Genomic DNA, 2500 nt, shown 5'->3' with positions numbered 1-2500 from the left:
ATTACCAAATATTGAAAATTATGCTCTTAGTATTAGAAGAATATGCCATGAAAGGTCTCTACATCGAACATGTGGAAAATGTTTACTATGAGAATTTTAGCCCTACATGGCAACCCCAGAAGCTGTTATAGCATTAATACACATGTTAAACCAGAGAGTGAATGCTGGAACAAAAAGCCCTATGGATCATGACATTGTTTACTGTATTTCTTAAGGTAATTTCTTTTTTCTGTTGGTACTTGAATATTCGATAGGAGAAAAACTCTCACCCGAATACAGGGGATCATATGTGGAGCAGGAGAGCTCTTTCTTAATAGCCAAGATCTTACTCATCAACTGCAGGAAAGACGGAGTAGGGGGAATGAATCCACTTTTATTCCCTAGTAGCTGCTCATTAGGATATTGTGAAAAGCTAGGTGGGAAGACATCAGATAATTCTAGAATTTTAGCATTTTTTAAAAGGCTATACATACACAAGACCTGTTTGCAGTCACTGTTCCCCATCCATCTGCAATACATGTGTGGAAGCCTGCTTCCACATGTATAGTGCCCCTAGGCCGATCGAGGTATGTATGCTGAAATGCCAAATATCTTTTGTTTTTGCTTTTTTTTATCTTGGTCTTCAATTACTCGAACTATGTCTATCTGATAAGAGTCACCTGCATGTTCAGAAATTAAGAGCAGCCAAATGATATTGCTTATGTTCATGCTGAGCATTAAAAGGTAATGTCTACAAGGTTTTATTGTGTTGATAAAACTCAGAGGTGGTCAAGACTTGTGTACATAAGAGCATATAAAATAATCAGTCACAATGTTTTGAATGCATTTTTTTCCAATTGTTTTCAAGATTGCCTTGAAAAACCAGAGATTGCAATAAAAAGAAAAAGGACAAAATTATATCAAAGAAAAGGAAAAAAATTATAAGCATGACTTATCTTTAATGTTTTACATCAAAATGAAATTTCTGTGATATGTCATGTGCATAAACAACACAGGCAGCTTTTGTCTTTGTTGAATTTAAATGAAAAGTCCCTCTAGATATTAATATGTGGACTTCATTTGTTAGCCTGCTAAGTCAGGGACTTATAACAAAAGCTTTGTAAACAAAAGATTAAACTGAATCGAGCTTTAGAAAATGAAAGGAAAACAAGAGTCAAATAATCACAGATCAGAGTGGGGCTGCTTAGATTGAAATCACTACAAGCTACTGGAGTGGAAAATGTTTAATTGAACTATTTCATTACGCAGGAAGTTTTATGTCCCTCTTGTAGAATCCAAAATATTTGTATCAGAAAATCCATTCCTTTCTTCTTTTAATAAAACTGTCCAACAGACATTGTTATGTTTACCCTTAAACATTTCTCAACGATGGCAGTACATGTACATGAAGTTGTTGGACTTATTAGACATTGTAGCAGTTGATCTATACACCTTGTAGTATATTGCCTTGTTTATGCCTCTTTACTCTGACAATGTTCAATACAGTTCAGTGTGCTGCTTTCGATATTTGAGATAAGCGGAAGAGCAGACAATAAATGAAACTTGTAGGTTTTTTTACTAACCTTTGGTAACCTTTCAGGATCACCTGGATGCCGTGGAATGACTTTCTGCAACCTCTGAAATCCGTAATCTATGGTTGGTTCATTGAGGGCTGAAACATATATAAAATGATGTTTCAGTCTATGTATTAGTAACTAGCAACACATGCAAAGAAAGGTGTGACACTTCTGCCAAATCCCCTTCATGTTTTGAAAGGATTATGAGGAACTGATTTCTTGTGACTTGTCTCCCTCACTCTGTTTTTGTTTTTTACACACACATGCCATTATTATTTCAGTCCATAATGAGGCTAAGAGAAAAAAAGTCAAAGGGTTACTCAGTATAGTGGGAAAAAATGGTTAGAACAGTAACAAAGTTACAGGTCTTGAGGCCATATATAGCAATCACTACAGTCATGATATGATGTCTGCATCATACACTGGTTTCTATACTGGCTGTGGATTTATGGGAAACTGGCAATTATGACATATGTCCAGCTATTGCTAGCTTCAGATTTATCCCTGTGGTCCTTTTTTGTCTAGCATATTGCCTGAGCACAAACCAGGCAGGAGGAGCACTTAATCTTGCAAAGCTTTAATAATCTGTGAATGGCTGACTACAAACTGATGTAGAGCACTATCATTCTACAGCTGCAATCCACTAGCCTCACAAAATTGCAGGCCACAAATAGTAATTAATCTTTTTATCCCTCAAATTGTAATTTTGACTATGAACTGTGCTTGGTCATAAATCAGCAGCACATGCTGCTGTGTACAGTGCATGAATCATGAATCTGACTCAGTTAGACTGCACACATTGTGTTTAACAAGCTTTATAAGGAGTCATAGGGCTTTATTATAGCTCTGCCTGACTCAAACAAAAACTGAGCCCGGAGGCCCAAAGACTAGAGTTAAGATGAAAATACTTATTAGAGTATATTACTTCTTGATGTAGATATCGT

At 36.1% G+C, this 2500-nt stretch overlaps 1 protein-coding gene across 1 annotated transcript in view; it reads right to left on the bottom strand.

Annotated features, from left to right (window-relative positions):
* EBF3 (EBF transcription factor 3) overlaps positions 1-2500 on the bottom strand; it is a 193885-nt gene that overhangs the window by 18967 nt on the left and 172418 nt on the right. Inside the window, exon 10 of the mRNA XM_066621433.1 lies at positions 1563-1651. Within this exon, the coding sequence (XP_066477530.1) occupies positions 1563-1651 (89 nt within the window). The remainder of the gene's footprint in view (positions 1-1562; positions 1652-2500) is intronic.

This window comes from Tiliqua scincoides, chromosome 3 (assembly GCF_035046505.1).
Source record: "Tiliqua scincoides isolate rTilSci1 chromosome 3, rTilSci1.hap2, whole genome shotgun sequence".
Classification (NCBI taxonomy): Eukaryota; Metazoa; Chordata; class Lepidosauria; order Squamata; family Scincidae; genus Tiliqua; species Tiliqua scincoides.
The sequence above is the reverse complement of the archived record's forward strand: the minus strand, read 5'-3'. Positions and strand labels throughout refer to the sequence as shown.